The sequence below is a fragment of the Zonotrichia albicollis genome, chromosome 14 (assembly GCF_047830755.1).
Source record: "Zonotrichia albicollis isolate bZonAlb1 chromosome 14, bZonAlb1.hap1, whole genome shotgun sequence".
NCBI classification, from domain to species: Eukaryota; Metazoa; Chordata; class Aves; order Passeriformes; family Passerellidae; genus Zonotrichia; species Zonotrichia albicollis.
In genome coordinates, this window is record NC_133832.1 from 12,028,819 (window position 1) to 12,046,159 (window position 17,341).

The 17,341-nt window shown below is 49.3% G+C and overlaps 2 protein-coding genes across 2 annotated transcripts; one reads left to right on the forward strand and one right to left on the reverse strand.

Moving 5' to 3' along the window:
• Nucleotides 1-1,247: 1,247 nt before the first annotated feature.
• On the reverse strand, nucleotides 1,248-10,045 carry UBE2A (ubiquitin conjugating enzyme E2 A). The gene is made up of 6 exons (XM_074551520.1): nucleotides 9,732-10,045; nucleotides 9,330-9,410; nucleotides 9,195-9,220; nucleotides 4,125-4,214; nucleotides 3,056-3,144; nucleotides 1,248-2,683 (listed from the first exon to the last, which is right to left on the reverse strand). Exons 1-6 carry the CDS (start codon nucleotides 9,773-9,775, stop codon nucleotides 2,555-2,557), a joined length of 459 nt encoding a protein of 152 aa, XP_074407621.1. The 5' UTR covers nucleotides 9,776-10,045; the 3' UTR covers nucleotides 1,248-2,554.
• An 889-nt stretch (nucleotides 10,046-10,934) lies between these two features.
• STEEP1 (STING1 ER exit protein 1) lies at nucleotides 10,935-14,506 on the forward strand. Its single transcript, XM_074551517.1, has 7 exons — nucleotides 10,935-11,124; nucleotides 11,423-11,540; nucleotides 11,657-11,698; nucleotides 11,809-11,947; nucleotides 12,462-12,551; nucleotides 12,661-12,753; nucleotides 13,468-14,506. Exons 1-7 carry the CDS (start codon nucleotides 11,001-11,003, stop codon nucleotides 13,528-13,530), a joined length of 669 nt encoding a protein of 222 aa, XP_074407618.1. The 5' UTR covers nucleotides 10,935-11,000; the 3' UTR covers nucleotides 13,531-14,506.
• The last annotated feature ends 2,835 nt before the right edge of the window (nucleotides 14,507-17,341 follow it).

A 17,341-nucleotide genomic window follows, 5' to 3' on the forward strand; every position in this document is an offset into this window, starting at 1 on the left:
CTTGTTCTGTTTTTAAATGCTCTCAGGGCTGAGGTGAGGATGCCTAACCTCTGGATGTCCTGGTGGTGAGCAGTTAGAGGGATTTTCATCCCTGCAGGGTGATGAGGAAGAGGAGAGACTGCCCTGGCAGGTGAGACTCAGGAAGGAGAGAGCAAGAGTCGTCTCCTCTCTGCTTGGCTGCAGCACAGCTTCTGTCTGCTTGGTCTGCTGGGTAACAACTTGCTGCTGCTGTGAAAAAATAATATAGCAGTAAATTCTGAAAGTAGGTTGTTTTTTTTTTTCCCCTGTTGTTTGAGGTTGGTTTTTGTGCATTTCTTCTCCCTGTGTCTGAATTCTGCTCTCATCAACACTGGACTGTAGCAGATGGTGCTGTAGGAGTGGAAGAAGCCTGGTACTTTCTAGGGAAAGATGAAGCTCCTCCTCCCTAGCTTGGGTCTGCACCAGGTGCTTGGAGTTTGGTGCTGCCAAGGAAGGCAGCGAGAGTTCCACTGCTGTTCATGATGCAAAATGCCTCTTTTGGGAGAGCTGGGGCCTTGCTGCAGTCAGGGTAGCTCAGCAGGGGCAGCTGCCCAGGCTGTTCGTGTCCTGTCGGGGCTGTGAGCCCTGTGCCACACACGGGGCTGTGCAGGACCTGCTGGGGGCGCTGCAGTCGCTGTTCCCGGGGCTGCACAGCCTCAGCCTCGGGGAGAGGCACCACGGGGCCAGGGTGGAGCCTGTGGATCAAGGCCTTGCCTGAGCAAGCCTGAAGGGGGATTGGTTTTCTTTGGCTGCTCTGTGCCACTCACTTCTGGCTGCAGAAAAGAGTCCACTCTGTTGTTTTGGGCTTTTTTTTAACTAGTGAAACAAAGAATGGTGGGAATGCTGCAAGGGCCTCTGTGGCCTTAGAGGGACTTGGTTCCTTGAGAAGGGGTTGTGGCATTACAGCTGTTCCAGGTAAGGCACAAGGCTGTTCCAGGGTACAAACTCACCAATCTCCATTATTTTTTTTGAAAGAGCCCAGCTAATTGTACAGCTCTTGTTTTCTGTCACTCATCATAAATGCTGTTCTCCACCTGCTAAGACAGGAGGAAGGGAAATGCAATTCCTGTAATAACTGAGCCAGCCCTGTCTCCCCCTCCCCGCCCCTCCCCTGCACTACCCCAGGCACGCCTCTGCCCACAGGAGGAAATAGCACAGTGCTGCAGCTTCCCCCCACACCAGCTGCTGGCAGCCCAGTTAAATAAGCACAGTTATACACTTCTTGCCTATTTATACAATAAGCACTAAGGTTACACTTTATTTACAACTTTTGAAAAATGTACAGTTTCTTACATGGGTTACTTGTGCAAAGTTATACTTTTCAACTAACAGACCAATGTGCACACAAAAGACACTGGAACAGTGGACAACACAATTGCAAGTTCCATCCCACACTGCTGCTTAAGGTTCTGTATCCAAAGGTACAAACTTGCCTTACAAAAAAAGTGACTGGACTTACAAATGTTTTTTTCAGAATTGAAAAAATACTTCCATAAAACTGAAGGGAACGAACTCAAGCATGCAGCAGTAGCTCACACAAACCACGCCGTCATCTACGAAGAGCAGAAACTGCAGAGACTCGAGTGCCTACCCTGGACTTAATTCAAACTTCCCACAAGACAAAGTTAGATCCCAAACAACTTATCTTTCTCAGCTAAAGATAAGGGGCAGGAGAAAGACACCGAAGGAGAGTAATTCCATCGCTGGAACAGGTCAGGTTTTACCTCTTCCTTAATGTGGAAGGCCTTTTGCTGAGTACCACAGCTCTGCCTGGTTTTGTCCAGTATGCCTTCGTGACAGGACTATAGAAACCTGCTGACAGTTTCTGTAGGCATGTCCTTTAAAATAGTAATAAAAAAAAAAAGGGCTTGTTTCTCACCCTCAGCAAAGATCCAAGTACCACAGCTGTAGTGATTTATGTAGATCTGTACATAAATCTTGCATGTGAAGTGCAGAAGTAACAAGCATTCCAGGGGCTTACTAAATCTTTGAATTGGAATCAATCAAAGTGTTGATTTTTTTAACATGAGTAAAGGAGTTGATAAACCAATACAAAAGGGAAACAAAAGATGATTTCTTCACCCAGTACTTAGAAATGCAGTGGGGTCTAAACCAATAGTAGAGGTGAGTGACCAGCCCGGACACATCAGCACTTTAGTTAATATCAGTTAAAAAATGTGTATGTATATAAACATCCCTTTTATCAAGCTACACATAAGCATCACTGTGTATAACACAATTACAATTAAAAGCTTAGTGTACACTACAGAAATGCACAATACTGCCCTAAGACTGGAGAGGGACCACAGAAAATGAATTCAGCATCAGTAACTCTTTTGCAAGTAACCCAAGTACAGAACGTTTGACTTCAAAGTGGGTGCGTTCTGATGTCCAAGGAGAAGAAGCTTCAGCAAGGGAGGGTGGCAACAGCACAACAGCTATTTTGCTTGCAAAGTAAATGCTAGGAGGAAAAAGATGACTCGGACACTTTGTTTATTTTCCTCATCAACAGAGTGTTCATTTGCATCATCCTGGGTCAACAGTCACGCCAGCTCTGTTCTACTATTGCAGAAACCCGTTTTTCATATTCCCGCTTATTCTCTTGGTATAGCTGAGCTGCCTGGCTGTTTGCTGGGCTGTTCGGGTTGGGCTCATCCAATAGGGACTGTGCAAAGAGAAAAACATCCTTAGGCACTGCCGAGTACAGCTCCCCAGCACACCCTCGGAACTGCCCACGCTGCTCAGAGCAGGGCTGTTACTCCAGGTGCATCCCTGCAGCTGGAAGGCTCTGGAGGCTCTGGCCACCAGTGTCACCCTGCACAGTGCAGGTGACTTGCTGTGACAGCCAAGCATCGCTGGGGCCCTGCAGTGACCACCTGAGTCACTGCCTGGCCAGCTTACACCTGGGAGGGATTCACACTTTGCCAATACTGTAGCTGCTATACTGGCTCTTAGGAGAGGGGGGAAAAAGTTTCCTGAGCTGTTTTTGTCAAAGCACCCTAATGTAATTCTGTCTCTTCATGCAGAGTTCTTTTACCTGTATGGATGTTAAGATGGAGGAGACATCATAAGTGGGGCTCCAGCGATTCTGAAGGATATCCAGACATATACTACCGTCTGCATAGACTGGAAAGGGTCAAAAACACAGCTTAAACCACAACTTGTACAGCCACTGGCTTTTCTCCCTAGTACTGCCCACTCCTGAAAACCTATGTACAGACGCACTGCAACAGCCCATACTGCAAACAGGCCTCTAGGTAGGAAGCACTGAAGCGCCTCACCAACAGAAACCTGAAGTATTTAAAGTCAACCCCTGGTTATTCTCTCACAAACTTCTCTGTGTCATTGCAACTGCTGCTGTGGAAAACCATGAACAGATTTTAAGGCAAAAAAAAAGAAATTAGCTGCCCAGAAGTGAACCAAACAAAGAACACCCACAAACAGTTGTTCACACTCAAGGTTTCCCCATGAAGTCTCTGCAACACAGTCCAGTCACCTTATTCACAGCAGCTACCTGAGCACCTTCCCTCCCTGCACTGTACCCACACTTGCCATGGTGGAAGGTTTCTGGTATTTCTGCACAAAGGCAAGGAATAGCTCTCCAGCCTTTAGCTACCTAGGAAGGGAATTAAACAATCTTACTGTCACTGGCTATAGCTGGACCCTGACACTACATTTCATGGTGCATCACTCTTATAGGCATTTAGGGCAAGTGACAGATGACAGCTGCATTCACCGGTGCCACTATGCTATGTCTACAATACATACAGACAGAAGTCCAAAGCACTGCTATTAAAGTACAAAACATTCTTCTGTAAGGCTTAACAGGCAGTTGAGTGTCTCACCAGTACTGTGCTGTAACACCTGAAAGGTAAGAGGCTCCTTTTATTGCCCCTTTCTTTTCAAGCCTGAGCACTGCTCACATATCCATCCTCACCAAAACTACACAACCACTGGAACTGTGCTGCCTCATTAGTGGAAACTTTTACAATAAATAGACCTTTTGTTCAGCAAGCTATAACAAAAAACATCCCAGCCCTCTCTTCCCCCCACCAAACCTCCAAGAGAACAGCAAAACTAAACCCAAGCACTGTCTAAGTACTTACCATTTGGATGAAACATTTTAGAGACAAATCTGACAGTAGGTGGCTTATTTGGGTATTCTTCTGTGAATTCTATTGTAAGTTTGAAAGTTCCTGGAGTTGAAAGAGAGATAAAGCAAGCTTTATTCAGCATGAATTTACACAAGGGATGAGTAAGTAGCAGTTCCCCCACAATACACACTGACACTACTGTGCTCACACAGGCATGATGGACATGGAACAACACACATTGTGCAATTCCTTCACTCTCGTGGAGTTAATCATTAACACTCCATTCCAAACAGCACTGGTACAAGAGCATTTCCTGGGACTGACTTTTATTAAGCCAGTCAAAAGGTTTATGTAGGGAAATAAATCTGCCCTTGGGGTTTTCTTCCAGAGAGCCTAATCCCAGCACACTGTGCAAACAACAGCAGTGGGTGTAGAACCATCTGTGTACATAACGTCATTGGGCGAGTCCTATCTATGGAATACGCTGTCATAGCAAGGACCTTGTCATTTATTTCCTCTAAATTAAAAAAAGGCATATTTCTCAATAAATGTAAGGTAATCAGGTCTTGCAGAAAAGTAGTATTGAATGCAGCATCCAAATCAAACTTTCAAATACAAACCTGAGCATTTACTTCACGCTAACTGGTCATCCTTAGTGAGAGGCTGATTGAGCAGAACCAGAAAACTGCAGCTGAGTCTCAATCCAACCATTTCAACAGCCTGCACCAAGGTAAGTTATTTTAGCCCTTCTCCTCAGGCTGTGACAGTCTGGGAATAAGAAGTCTGACAAGTAAGCTGCACATATGGGTTCAGGGGATCAAGGCCTACTCCTGATTCAGCTCGGTCACCAAGGAACTCTCCCTGCTCCATGCAGACCATGGGAGCTGCTCCCAGCCACGCTCCCTGGTGTGCCCAGAGCTGGAGCAGCTCCACACAAACACACAGCCCTCCTGCAGAAGGGCTGCACCTGACACTAAAGCAGGAACAAGCTGCTGCTGGGGCACATTGCCTTTTCTGAAAGGGCACCTTTATGTATCAGTGACGGATGAGTCAGGTTCCCCACATCCCCCACGCTCAGTGTCCCTCCGTGTTTCCTGTTGTCAGGGAGTTTTCCAGCCCCAATAGAATGAAGTTATTCCTTTGGCTAGCAAACACGTGCCAATAACTGGTAAGCCAGAGAACAGATTTTTGGTGGTTTTTTTTTTTTTTTTTTTTTTTTTTTTTCAGATCAGCAAGGACCTGCAAGATTTCCCAGGGACTCCTTTCTTTATAAGGAGATAAACTGTAACACTGAGTTGCAAGAAATGAAGGTCATTGCTTTGACGTTCCAGTTTGCAAATGAAGACACAGCACAGATGCTTTAGCACTTTCTCTACAGCAGTGGGAAGTCTCAACACCCTAAAAATAAGTTTATGCATGTTTGGTTTTTTTATTAGCAGCCTAACAATGTAACAGCAGACACTATGCTATCTCACTGTGAAACAAACGAGCCAGAACAGCAGAGTTAGGATTGCTCAAATTACTGGAAGTCTGCAGTGGGGTTTTCAAGTAGACTCCAGCTTAGTCCAGTGGCACAGAGCCAGGTCTGAGATCAGCCTGAAACACAGGAGTGAGGAACAACTTCTGCCAGCTGCAAACATCAGCCCCTTAGAAGCAAATGCTTAGAGATTTGACTCATGATATTCTCAGCTCTCCCTGCCCCAGTTTGGTTCTCAGGAGCCTCCCCCTGAAGGAGGAGTGACTAAGCAAGCAGTAGGCTGAAAACCAAGCACAAACCACCACACAGGCTCGGCAGCAACAGGAGCAGTTTGGTCTCAGAATCTATTTAAAACCACTGAAAGAAAGGGAAGCTATTGTCCCACAGAGACAGGACAGCACTACTTTAACACAGAGCTGAGCAAGGGGCTCACCTGCAGCAACACCCAGCTGGAGTATATATCTACCCACTGGGATTTCCAAGGCAGGGCCCAGAGTGGCAATGGCTCTTTGGAAATGCTCCACAGCATGCAAACCCTCACTACTGAGCTTTACTAAAGGGCAAATCCAGAGATGTGATGCACCAAAGTCCAGGGGTCACACACACTGAAAGCCCACAAAGGTATCACAACACAGTGCTGAGGCCTTCAGGGTCCAGTCCCTCCTGTCACTAATTTTAATGCTTTCAACTGGTATTTCTCACAGCTTACCCTAGACAGACATTTTAAAACCATGAATGATCATATTTACTGTCATTGTTGATTTTGGGATCACACTAATCATAGGCAAACATTCTCTTTTCTGCCCTGTACTTACCGTGCTGATCACTCCTGCCTCAGGATTTGAGACCCTGACACAGCCAGGAGAGGTTTCTGCCCAGCCTGTGCCCAGCCCCAGCTACTGCAGAGAGCAGAGCCCGTGTCCCTGCAGGGCCCCTCACTGCGCCCCCTCCATTCCACTGCCCTAAAAGCAGGGACAGGCTCTTTCACTCCTGCATGAGGATACAGGATCCACATTCCATGAGCAAGGCATAAACCACACACAAGACAAATGCCTTGTGTTCTCTGCTCAGCCTCCTGCACAATCCCAGCAAGGCAGGGTACAATGGCTGAGCTACTTAAATCTCTCTGAGCCAGGAATCCCACACTAACCACAGCACCATCACCCAGCCTCAGAGGAACAGCACTGGCACAGCCTGGGCTTCCATGGCTGTGCCAGCATTACCACTTCAGATGCCACACACAAACATTCTTAGAAATATGGTGGAGGGAGGATAAATATCCCCAGGGTCCCACTGCAGACACCTGCAATCGAATCCTCTTGAACCAGAAGATGGAAGTTGTGCTGCTGGTCAAATTAGTGGTTGCTCCTAAGCTGAGGCAGACTGCACACCAAGTTGTGAAAACACCCTCCAAGTCTGGGGGTGGAGAAGGAGGGGTATCAGCTGCAGAATGCTGCACAGCAAGTAAACAAATGTGCTTCAGCTTCAGGTTTGCAGCCCAGACAAACTACACCACCTCAGAAGCTGCAGGCAGAGAAGGGCCTCACCAGAAGGAGGATAAAGAAAGTAACTCTCACAATGTCAGCATCATTACACCTCTAGAATAACAAACCCCCCCAAATTTCACAGGCTACTTTTACAAGAACCAAGCTATCTGAAATTTTACAGTATCACCACACAGTGAAAGAGCCTAAAAATTAAAAAAAAACACTGACCTGCAAAGACTTACAGAGTTTCAGTGTATCTTTGAGTCACAAGGGCCTGTGCAGCTGCAAAGCCAGTCCAAACTAACATGCTGTTAAATTAAAATTTCCTTACTCTTACCTGCATGAAGCTGAACTGCATCTGGACTGCACTGCCATGATCTGAACTGTGCTGCTTCACCCACTGAGTGGGAAAGCACAGCTGAGGCACCAGCAAGCCCTATCTGCAGGCTCCACTTAGTGCTTTGTTATCTAGCAAAGTAAGATCCATCCAGGGGGAGGAGATAAGCAGATATCCTGCTGCACAAGCCACATCTGTTTTCCTGAGCACACAGTGGGAAAACACAGCCTTTGCTAAGGAAAGAGCAATCCATCACACCTTGGGGCACAGCATGACATCAGCCCAAGCTGCAGGACAGCAGCAGCAGCCCCAAGCATCTGTCTGAACCTCAGACTGCTGTGAGTGCAACACATCCTCAGCATCCAAGATAAAGACTCAATGCTGCCTCAGGAAGCACAGAGGAAATCAATATGTCAGGGCTCTCAAAAGCAGTCCTCAACCTTCTGCAACTAAATGGAAATGTATGGAAAAAAAGCCCTTGGAGCATCTGTTAACCACATGCTGAGCTGGAAGAGCCTGAGCATGGCAGGAACCTGCATTCAGCACACTGCAAGGAGACAGCTCTCTGCTCCAAACTGTGAATCACTCTATTAGCAGCACTGCTCCAAGAGCTAAAGCAGCTCCAGCAACCCCCACAGAAGTTTCAGTGAGCCCTTCTTTAAGGGTTACCACATGAGACAGCAAAACACATTCAGTCTAGCTGCTCTATTATGCAATGCTTTAAGTCCAAGTCCTAAACATCAGACTCCTGAAACAGCTACTCCAGCAAATTTCTTAACTAAAGAAATTAAAAAGAATTACACTAAAAAGAAGTGAGTCTTCAGAGTTTTCTTAGGCCTGAAATATTTGAGGTCTTCAAAACAGTCACAGAGAAACACAGTCTGCAATTCAGAGGCACATCCACAGGTGCTACCTCCACGGATAAACAAAGACAAGGGAGTTAGCCAAGAACAACATAAGAGTTAAGGAATTTTTCCTATGCTTTTGTCATGAGTCATGGAGATCTAAGATTAATTATAGCCTACACTGAAAGTACCTTAAAAAATGCATCACTGATTTCAGTTAGACAGTATTTCATGTCTAACAGGTTTTCACAAGATGCTGAAGTACTCATACAGCATCAGTAAACCTATCAAAGTCAGTAAGGCCAGAGGGAAACTACAGGTATGTCACCAGGACCTATTCAGTCACCTTTTAAACTTAAAAAGTCTTTTAATCTTAAGCCCTGAATGATACCAATTGCAGCACAGCAGAAATAAATGAGAAGAAAAAGCCACTCTTCTGAACTTCCTCAGTCATTCAGCCCATTTCCTACTTCAGCTGACTCACATTGGAACTTGCTCACAAAACACTTCCAGCATCAGAAAAACACAGAACTCAAACAAAAGACAACAGTTCTACGCCAAGTTATTGATGGCTACCCAAACATGAATGTCCCTAAAAACATGATCCAAAGTTCAACAGAAAAGTTTGTAGAGACCCTTAAAATGACTTATAATAGATACAGGGACTACATACAAGACTGTACAAGCTAATTGCATGTTTTTTTAAGTCAACACAGCAAACTAAATCTACAACACCTTCTGAGAGTAGGATTAGAAAACTAATATTTACAAAAACCAGGCACACACGTGTGTGGTCAGGTGAACATGCACCCACGTCCCTCTCCTCCCCCCTTCCAGGCTCACACCTGTTGCAGTCTACGGCAGTGACACCAAGGCCGTGTCAAACCGCAGCATTCATCCCGAAAAGCCAAACACAGCCCCGCACGCCGCACTTACCGTCCTCGAAAGGAGTCCCCTCGGGCCTGGAGAAGGGAAAGCAAAGCACAGCGTTACCCCGCTGGCAGCCCGGCTCCGACCCCCCGGCGGCGGAGCGGCCCCCGCGGCCCGCCGCCCCCTTCCCCGCCGACTCACCCGAAGATGACGGCGTTCCACACCATGATGTTGTTCTCAGAGGGGGCCCCGCTCACCCCGGCCGGGGGATCCTCCTGCAGCCTGCGGGGCACAGGGACGGTGAGCGCGGCTGCGCCCCCGCGCTGCGCAAACGGCGTAACCCGGCCCGGCAGCGGCCGCTGCGCAAGCGGCGTAACCCGGCCAAGGAGCGGCCGCTGCGCAAGCGGCGTAACCGGGCCCGGCAGCCGCCGCTGCGCAAACGGCGTAACCCGCGGCAGGCAGCGCCGCCCGCGCTACGCAATCAGCGGAGCGCGCCTTGCCCCGCCGCCATGTTGTGCTGCCCCCTCCTCCCCCGGTAGCGCTCGGCCCTTCGTCCTCCTCCCGCCCGCCCGCCCCTTTCCCCTCGGCCCGCGGCCTCGGTACCTCTTGAAGTCCCGCATGAGGCGCCTACGGGCCGGAGTGGACATGGCGGGCTGAGGGTTATAGCTCAGGCATACACTGCCGGAGGGAGCGCCGGGTGCGGCTGAGGTTCGAGCTCCGACTGAGGCGGCGGCGGCGCTGAGGGACAGGAGCGATCGCGGCCTCTACCACTACGGCGGGCGCGGGGGGGGGGAGCCTGGGCTGCACCGACTCCTGCGCCGGCAGCCCGACGGTCCCGGGATGTACCAACGGCGCGGGGAGAGGGGGGCGGAGCCGGATGTGGCTGAGCCCCCGGCCCAGCCTCTACCACCACGACGGGGGGCGGGGCCTGGGGGCGGCACCAACGGCGGCGGAGGGCGGGGTGTGACGTCAGCAGTGGCGTCACGGAGGGGCGGTGGCGCTGCGGGATCAAAACAGTTCAGTGGGGAAAGCGAAGGTCGGGCCCAGGAGCGAGCCGGAGCAGGGAGAGCATTCCCAACTCCCCGGGGCATGCAGGGCTCCCTCACACCTAACGGTGCCTTGGGAAGGCAAACACCATCACTACAAACGTGCCCCCCCCTCCCGCCGCAGATTTCTGTGCTGAGGATGAGGCCCCATGGTCTGGGACATCCCTGGGCTCAGTTGGGCTCAGCTGTCCTGGCTGTGTCCCCTCCCAGCTCCTTGTGCACCCCCAGCCTCTCGCTGCTGGGTGGGCTGAGGAGCAGAGAAGGCTCAGCTCAGGGTAAACCCTGCTCAGCAGTAACAAAAACATCTCTGAGTTATCAGCACAAATCCAAACCACAGCCCCACACCAGCTACTGCAAAGAAAAGTAACTCCATTGCTGTCAAAACCAGCACAACACAGCATTCTCTGCTTCCCCAGAGAGTGTTTTCAAGGGAAAAATAAGCTTTTTTCTACGTTTCTTTAACAGCTTTTGGAAATTGTGTAAAGCTGGCTGAGCTGTGTTTCTCGAGTTTATCCTCACTTGCAATTTCATATAACCCAGCTGTGTGGGGAGGCGGCTGAAGAAAGAGACACAGGAGAAAACCCAGTGACAGAAAGTTAACGTTGTTATCAGGCCGCACAGGACCTTCCCCGCTGTACCGGCCTGTGCAGTCAGAACCGTGTGAGCTCTGGCTGCTGCTCAAGAAGGGTTCAATCCAGTTTTGCCCAGCTTTTAGAGGCGCAGGAGCTCCGCGATCCGCCGGGCCCTGCGCTCCCCGGAGCCGCCCCGGCGGGCGGGGCCGGGCGCGGGGGCCGGGCCAGGCGGCTCCGGGCCCGCCGCCGCCGCCATGCCCAAGGTGGTGTCGCGCTCCGTGGTGTGCTCCGACACCCGCGACCGCGAAGAGTACGACGATGGAGAGAAGCCGCTGCATGTCTACTACTGCCTGTGCGGGCAGATGGTGCTGGTGCTCGGTGAGCCGGGACCGGGGCAGTCCGGGGGGGGGGGGGGGGGCAGGCCGCGGCCCGGTGGCGCGGAGGGCCCGGGAAGGCGGCGGCGGGGTGTGGGATACGTGTGTGGGTTTGGGATGCGGGTGCAGGTTCGGGATGTGAGGTACCGGGTGTGGGTTGGGGATGCGGGTCTGGGATGTGGGATATGGGTGTAGGTCTGGGATATGAGCTACGGGTGTGGCTCCGGGATGCGGGGTGTGGATTGCGGTTCCCGTGCGGGTGCCCGCCGGCCCCGCCGCCAGCCCGGCCCTCGCTCCCGCAGATTGCCAGCTGGAGAAGCTGCCGATGCGGCCTCGGGACCGCGCCCGCGTGATGGACGCGGCCAAGCACGCCCACAAGTTCTGCAACGCCGAGGAGGAGGAGAGCGTGTTCCTGCGCAGGTGGGCCCGGCCACTGCACCCCCGTCCCTCTGAGCCCGGCCCGGGAAGGCGCTGCCCTCCCGCCAGCCCGGCACAGACAGACCTTGTGTGCTCAAGCGCTGCCTCTCTTTCCCCAGACCCGAAGGCATAGAGCGGCAGTTCAGGAAGAAGTGTGGCAAGTGAGCGACCTTTTTTAGTCTTTTGAGTGACTTTTAGAATATTTTTTTATGAGGAAACCATAGGAACCCAGAATCTGGGTTTCCTGTCAGCTGTGTATTTCTGTTTCCAGGTGTGGACTGCTGCTCTTTTATCAACACCAACAGAAAAATGCTCCTGTGACGTTCATTGTTGATGGTGCTGTGGTCAAATTTGGCCAGGGTTTTGGGAAAACAAACATATATACTCAGAAACAAGAACCTCCTAAAAAGGTGATTTGCTTTAGAGAACAAGGATACCTTTGCTTTTCTAAAGGTGTTGTGTATAAAATAACTTAATGGTGAGGGGAGAGAAAAGAAAAAGGACCTCTGAACAATAACTCAATTTGGTGTCTTGTCCATGTTTCCCTTAAGTTTCCCTTGACAGTGGTCACTGCTGCTTGAAGTCCTAGCACTAAAGGAGAGCAAAATCAACTCTAAAGTCTAGACTGTGCCTGATGTTTAGGCTCAGTTAACAGAAAGTTTCCAGTTGTAAGTAGGTCAGCTTGGTAGTTTGCACAGTGATTCTCAAAGTCTGGCTGACCTACTGTATATCAGTGAGCTTGCTTCTAGTAATGACACCTTTAAGCCCAGAAATCACTGAGCATAATTCCCCTTTACCACCCACAGAGTTCAGGTAATCTTGATGGCTTGCATAAGAAGCCTTAAAACCTTTGGAAGGAGGAAGCAATCCCTACTGGCACAGCTGTCGCCAGGGTTTAACAAAATATTCTTGTTTTTCACGCAGGTGATGATGACCAAACGGACCAAAGACATGGGCAAGTTCAGCTCTGTCACAGTGTCCACAATTGATGAAGAGGAGGAGGAGATTGAAGCGGTGAGTTTCGGATGCCCTTAGTGGGCAGAGGCAGCAGTGGTGTCACTGTTTGGATGAGATGTTGTTCCTCTGGGGTTTGCTGTTGCAAGGTGATGTGTGTCTGTTTCAGAGGGAGATTGCAGACTCATATGCACAGAATGCAAAAGTGATTGAGAAGCAGCTGGAACGCAAAGGCATGAGCAAGAAAAGACTACAAGAGTTGGTGAGTTTTTCTTTGGTGCTGAACACAAAGCTCTGAGATGTGTTGGCTTTTTACACAAGAGCTATCACAGTCTTGCAGATCAGACTGCAGGTATAGAGAGGTCCTGGTATAGTCACAGGCAGCTTGCAGCTTTGTGGGGATGAGATTTCCTATACAGGTTTTATAAAGATGTTCTTGTCCCCCTGAACTTAAAATTGCATGCCATTGCCTGGAGAGCTAACTGAAGAGCAGCCAGCAGAGTGCCTGCAGGGAGGCTTCCTGTGACCTGCTGGACAAGGACCAAGGGCAGGGGACATCAGGCTGTGGCTTTACCAGCCTGTGCTCCCATGCCTGCTTGCAGAGCAGGTCATTGCCATGAGGCCCCTGGGGAGGATCTGCAGCTCAGCTGCTGCTGCAAGGGGCACTCAGAGAATGAATGGCAAGGACATCACAACTGATCTTACCTCCTGTGATAGGAGGGGAGTAGATGGAAAGGGGGAGGAAATGTGCAGCTTCCACCTGAGGATAGAAAGTATGAAATTCTCTCTTGGGCTTTTTACAATTTTAAAGATGGTCCTTGTTTTGAACACATCTGCAAAACACTTGAGCTACTCTTGCTCCTGGTTTTAGAACTGAAAAATTTGCTTGGTCAGACAAGAAGAGCAGACTTGATTGGAGCACTGAAGGGAAAATTATCCAGACATGATTTAATTCTATCTTAATTTTCCTATTCAGGCTGAGTTGGAAGCCAAGAAAGCCAAGATGAAGGGAACCCTGATTGATAACCAGTTCAAATGAAATGCTGTGTATCTGCTGGGTGTTTGGAGACAGGAGAAAACTGCCAAGAGCTATCACAGTTCTGTCAACAAAGCAGAAGTAACAGACAACGTTCAAGATTTGCACTGTGCTGCAGCCAGCTTGGAGGATGAGAATCTCTCTGGATCCTCTGTGTACTCTGGGTACCAGTCTTAACTCCAATGGCAATGGAGACTTTGCTCAAACTGCACTTCTCTACAGACCCAGTGTTATGAGCAGCCTGTTGCAGATAGAATATTTACTTTCAAGAAAATCTTTGCTGCGTGCCTTCCCAAGTTCACCTTCAGATACCTGTCTTTTTATTTTGTAGTTTTCAAATGTGTTTCCTTGAATACGTTAGGACAACAGGTACAACAAAGAAATCCTTACAAAAGTAAGCTCTATGCCTGTTGTTCATTTTGTTATTTTAAACATATCCAAAAGGTGCAGCAGCCTGAGCCATGCCACTCCAGCATGGTCCGGAACAACTGGGATGCAAAGCTTGGGCCTGGTGCTGCTGCTCACCCTGAGCTGCCAGCACAGACTGGGCTGCTGCACTGCAGGCTCAGCTCCTGCTGAACATCACAAGGCTGCAGTTGTACAGACACACACCAGAGTGGAAAATCCAAGCCTGTTTTAAACTACTGTAAATAAAAACTGCTACTAATGAGTTCAAATATGCGTTTGGAAGTTACTGATACAGCCAGTGATCATTAAAGAATACAGCTGCACATCTGAAGTAGCCCATTGGGCAAAACAGTATCAGTATTTGGAGTTGTGAAATGTGAAGGAAAAATTGTTTTGAATGTACTGACCACTAAGGCCTTGGATGGACAACATTACACACCAGTTTTTAAAGTACCTTGTTTGGGTAATGGTACTCTGTGCCTCTTGCATGATGTAATGACAGTGCTCTCTAGCCCATGGCTTCATTGCTCTACTTTGGATTAAATATCATGTTACAGATTTGAACTAAAAATATCTCTCCTGAGATGTTCTTGCTCTACCAAGTAAATGCATCATAAGATGCAAGCAATGAACAAGATGCTTCCATCTTCCACAATTATTATGGAAAACTTCCTGTAATAACTATAATTCCTAAAGATTTTTCATGTGGCTTTATAGCCCTGACTGGGAAAACTCAGATCTGTGTACCTAAGGATCTATCCTCTCTTTCTCAGGAAAACAAGGAGTAAAAGAGGGAGTGAACTCTGCCCAGAGCTAGCAGAGATGGGTTGGTAGATCCTGGGACAATTTAATGCCAGGCTGGTAAGCAGGTGTTCACATTAACTCACCCAGTGCTGATCTTGTTCCCTGCTCATCACCTGCTAATCTGAAGCCTATTTCCAGAAGCCCGTGGTGGTGTGCAGTACTCGGGAAGGGCAGGAGGTGTGTGGGTACACAAAGCCCTTTCCCAGTGTGGTAGCACAGTCCGGCCAGGCGAGGGCCTCAGGCTTCCTCTGGGAGCGATCCAAGCCTGGGGGAACTGCAGGTCACTCTCTCTAACAATTCAGACTTTTTTTTCCCAAGCAAGAGTAAAAGACTGACATCTGAAAATAGGTTTTGAATCATGTGTGAGGTGCTGGGATGCAGATGCTGAGTTTCCAGTTGTCCAGGGATGAAGTGTAATCTTGCTTCAGGTGACACCAGAACAACAAGCTGGCTTGGGGATGGTGGGATTTACTGTCAGGGTTAAGGCTGGGAGGGACAAAAGCTGCTCAGCACAAGCTGTCCAAAGTAGCTGTTACCAACTGCCATCAACTCCCTCAGCTGCCTCCTGGAGCCTTGTGACAGCACAGCAAAGGCTTCTGGAAGGCCAGTCCATGTTCAATCAGTTTGTCATTCTCATCATTCTGCCAAGTTTGGCTCAGGACTTGTGCATGGACACAGTCAGAAAGGGGAGTGCCTTGCATCTTCTGAGGTGCTTTTGATACACTCTAGTTATGCAGGCCATGGCTGAAAACAGCTCCAACACAGAGAATCTGATCCAATACATTATTATTTATTTCTTACTTCAACTGGAGCTAGTTCACAACAGTGTAAATCAAGTTGGGTTTTTCATTTCTAGATCTAAATGAATTAAAATATATTAGCTGACTGTAGCAACAGGAAGCAGGGTTACCAAGTTCCAACAATTGATGAAATGTCCTGTTAAAATAGATAAAACCAGCTGTCCTGCAGGGTTTCCCACAGCCTGGTAGCAAATGGCAATCTGTAGCAGAGTTCAGACCAAAGAAAAGTCAGATTTCATGTTACAGTCAGACATGTAAAAGTTAACATTTGTTTTTATAAGTCTGTAGATACAGGTAAGTGATAGATTTGTTTAACTGAGCATCATATTGTATGAAAGAACTTTTCTAGATGCAGAGGTATCACAAAATGTGAAATAAAAGTGAAGGAGGGATTCTGTTCCAAAAGTAATGGCACACATGGACAGACTTACCTTACAGTATTTCATGACTTACTTCAGACCAGTTTCCAAGCACCTTCACAAAACCCTGGTCTGATTTAGGGTGTCAGAACAGCTCTGGATGTAACAATGCTGCCTGGCTCCCCATAACCTGTACAAAACCTCCACACAATTTGTAAACACTCAAGAGAAGTGGTAACAGTGAATCCAACCTCCCTGTTATCACAGCTGTGCCTGGGGAGCAGCATTGGAGTGAGGGGAAGTTTTAGACTCAACCCTTACAGCTCTCCCTGTACTCCATGTTTGTGCCATTTTACTCAGTGCAGGTGGCTTGCTCTGACTCCCTGGGCTGTTGTATTGATAAATGCACACTGATAAATACACACAATGTGTGTGACAAAGTGATCAGCCTGGGAGCAGCACTAACGGATCAGCCTGAATCTCAGTCTCAACTTTTGCTGGTGCTGTCCTAAAGAGGCCATGGGGCTTTGCCACTTCCAGGCATTTTAAAAGTATAAAATTATGGGCTTGTTTAAAAGGCTCCATGGCTGGGCTCCAAGGATGGAATGGAAGCCTTGTAACTCCCTGCTGAGGAATCCTTATGACCCTGGCTGGCCACAGCAGCCTGGGGTTTTGGGTGGATTTCAAGGAACAAGTGGCCAATCTCTCTTTTGTTGTCATCCAGAAAAACTCCATCCCCACAGCAGCAGCCAGGGCTGTAACTCCTGTCAATCCCAGCAGGGTCAGAAAGCAACAAGCAGCAAAGCACTGGAGGGATGACACCTCCCAGAACCTCCCTGGGGCTGCCAGTCTTGCTGTGGGGTCTTGGCAGGTGCTGAGGACTCCTTGTTCCCAAACCACCCCCAGCAGCTGGGTATGGCTGCAGGGTGTGCAGGGCTGGGGCTGTGTCCTGGCAGGCATGTGACAGCTTTGTCCCCACAGCCAGGCCCCCATGCAGTGCTTTGGGCAGCTGATGGGGCCACCCACCATGGCTGGGCAGTGGCAGGAACAATCCCACTGGGAACTGTGATTTTACCCTGCAGGACAAAGCAGGGTAAAATCCTGCCCCTCAGCACCAGACCCTGCCAGCCATGCAGGCAGCACATGAAGGATGCTGGGGCAAGGGTGACAAGGCTGACAATGACACAGAGACAGGGGCACTCCTGGCTCCATCCAAAGCCCAGAGACACAGCCTGGAGTGACCCAACGATTGCTGAAGGGGACAGTGGAGTGGGTGAGCTGGCACTCTGGTCTTTTACAAGTCAAGTCCTTGGGGTGGGATGCTCTCCATGGCAAGACTCAGCCAGGCACAGGCCAGCTGGGGCAGGCTGGTGCACACTGAGCCATCCCAGCCATCCCACACCAGTCACCAGCTGCCCCAGGCACTGACAAATGTGTCACACG